This window comes from Penaeus monodon, chromosome 19 (assembly GCF_015228065.2).
Source record: "Penaeus monodon isolate SGIC_2016 chromosome 19, NSTDA_Pmon_1, whole genome shotgun sequence".
NCBI classification, from domain to species: domain Eukaryota; kingdom Metazoa; phylum Arthropoda; class Malacostraca; order Decapoda; family Penaeidae; genus Penaeus; species Penaeus monodon.
The window spans coordinates 40,091,750-40,093,464 of NC_051404.1; the positions used below are offsets into that span (position 1 = coordinate 40,091,750).

General features: G+C 31.0%; 1 protein-coding gene across 1 annotated transcript in view; it reads left to right on the forward strand.

Annotated features, from left to right (window-relative positions):
• LOC119585236 (eukaryotic translation initiation factor 1A, Y-chromosomal-like) overlaps window positions 1–1,485 on the forward strand; it is a 12,473-nt gene extending 10,988 nt beyond the window's left edge. The window contains exons 5-6 of the mRNA XM_037933896.1: window positions 626–732; window positions 959–1,485. Coding sequence (XP_037789824.1) covers window positions 626–732; window positions 959–964 — 113 coding nt within the window. The 3' untranslated portion in view covers window positions 965–1,485. The remainder of the gene's footprint in view (window positions 1–625; window positions 733–958) is intronic.
• The last annotated feature ends 230 nt before the right edge of the window (window positions 1,486–1,715 follow it).

The following is a 1,715-nucleotide window of genomic DNA, read 5'->3' on the forward strand; positions in this document are numbered from 1 at the left end:
AGAATGCATCAGGGTATTTGGCTCTGCAAGAGGCTCTGCATCAATGAACACAATAGTTGTCCATGATACAATTATGCTGTCATGAAATTTGTGCATTGACCAGTGTCTTGTCCCCCTTTTTTTCTCCCAAACAAATCTTGTATTAGTTTTCTATACATTATTGGTTTGTAGTGCTATTTATGAGGCATGATAACATTTAATGGATGACTAGCCATAATTCACAATATTCCTTATCATCATGCATGCATTTTTATTGTGATTTTGCATTTATGTAAGTTTATTATGAAAGTATTTTTATAATTAAGTCATTGTATAGGAAGCATAATTTTTTTTGTAAATAGTTTGGCCTTGAAGATAAAGAGTATACCATGCCTCATGGTGTCTAAGGGTGATGGGCTCACTGCATATGAAATAGTAATGGTTCCTCTGTATAGACACGAGGAAGGTCAGGAAGGGGATCTTTGTCTAATTTTAATACTGATTTTGGTACTGTATTAAGTGATAATATGGAATTAGTACACATTTCCATTTATTATTTCTTACATTAGTAAAGTTTGTAAATGTTTACTGTACTATGTTATATTATAAAGTGATGTTTTACATTTCCTTTTTTTTTTCCCCCCAGTCAAGGTGAACGAGAATGCTACCTTCGTAGAAGACGGCATGGATGACGATATTGAGTTCGACGATTACTCAGAAGAGGAAGAGGATGCAGCAGCTGACATAGATGCAGTAAGTAAATATTAATTTAAATTGAAGTTTTTGTACAAGAAATTGAAAGTTTGTAATTATTGTACTGGAAGATAATAATTAAAATAAGTCAGTTGTCATAAATTGTAGGTAGTGAACTTAAATCCAGTGAGTGATAACATTGTATTTAACTATTGTCTTTTAGAAAATAGATTTAAGATTATACATAAATATCATTTCATTGATGCAGAATATATTTTCCTTTCAGCTATGAAAATGCTGGCCGAATACCTCTATTACAAGGATAGCAGATGCTAGCATAAAGTAGAAATAACTATTAGCTTTTTTTTTTCTTTTTTTATGCCCATCATATACACAGTTGTTGGTGTCCCAACATGGGATGTTCTTTATTGCTGTAGAATCAGATTGATATTATGTTTACATACAGCAAACTAAAGTTCAGAGTATTTTGATATCTAGTTGATAATCAGGAATCAATTTAGAAATTATTATTTAGGAAATGTTAATCCAAGAGATTCATATAAAGTGATACCAAGAAACAAACTGGAATACACTTGCTTTTTGTAGTGATTGCTTTCACTGCATCTCAATTTTTATTTGAATGTTTGTCTTGAAAAAAGAAAAGGAAATTAGAAATTTGTTTTGCAAGATGCTGTTTTCTTTGGCCCTATTTCGTTCCCATATCTGCATCCCTCCTGTAACTTTTTTTTCTACTTTATCATATGGAAATTAAATCTTTTTAAATTGATATTTTATATAAAGTGTAATCTCAATTTTTGTTGTTTCTGTATCCTGTGTTAATAATAGTCAGTTTTTATCTTTGATTTTTGGATTCTTCAGAAATGCATGTTTACCCTGAATGAAGTTTGTTAGGATTCCCTTTGAAATCTATATTTAGTGTATCACATGTATACCTTTGAGATTAGCTTAGTAAGTTCTCTGGTATTTTGAGTGACATTGACTGGTTAAGGTTGCTGGGAGTGAAAGTAAATAAAACCCAAGGA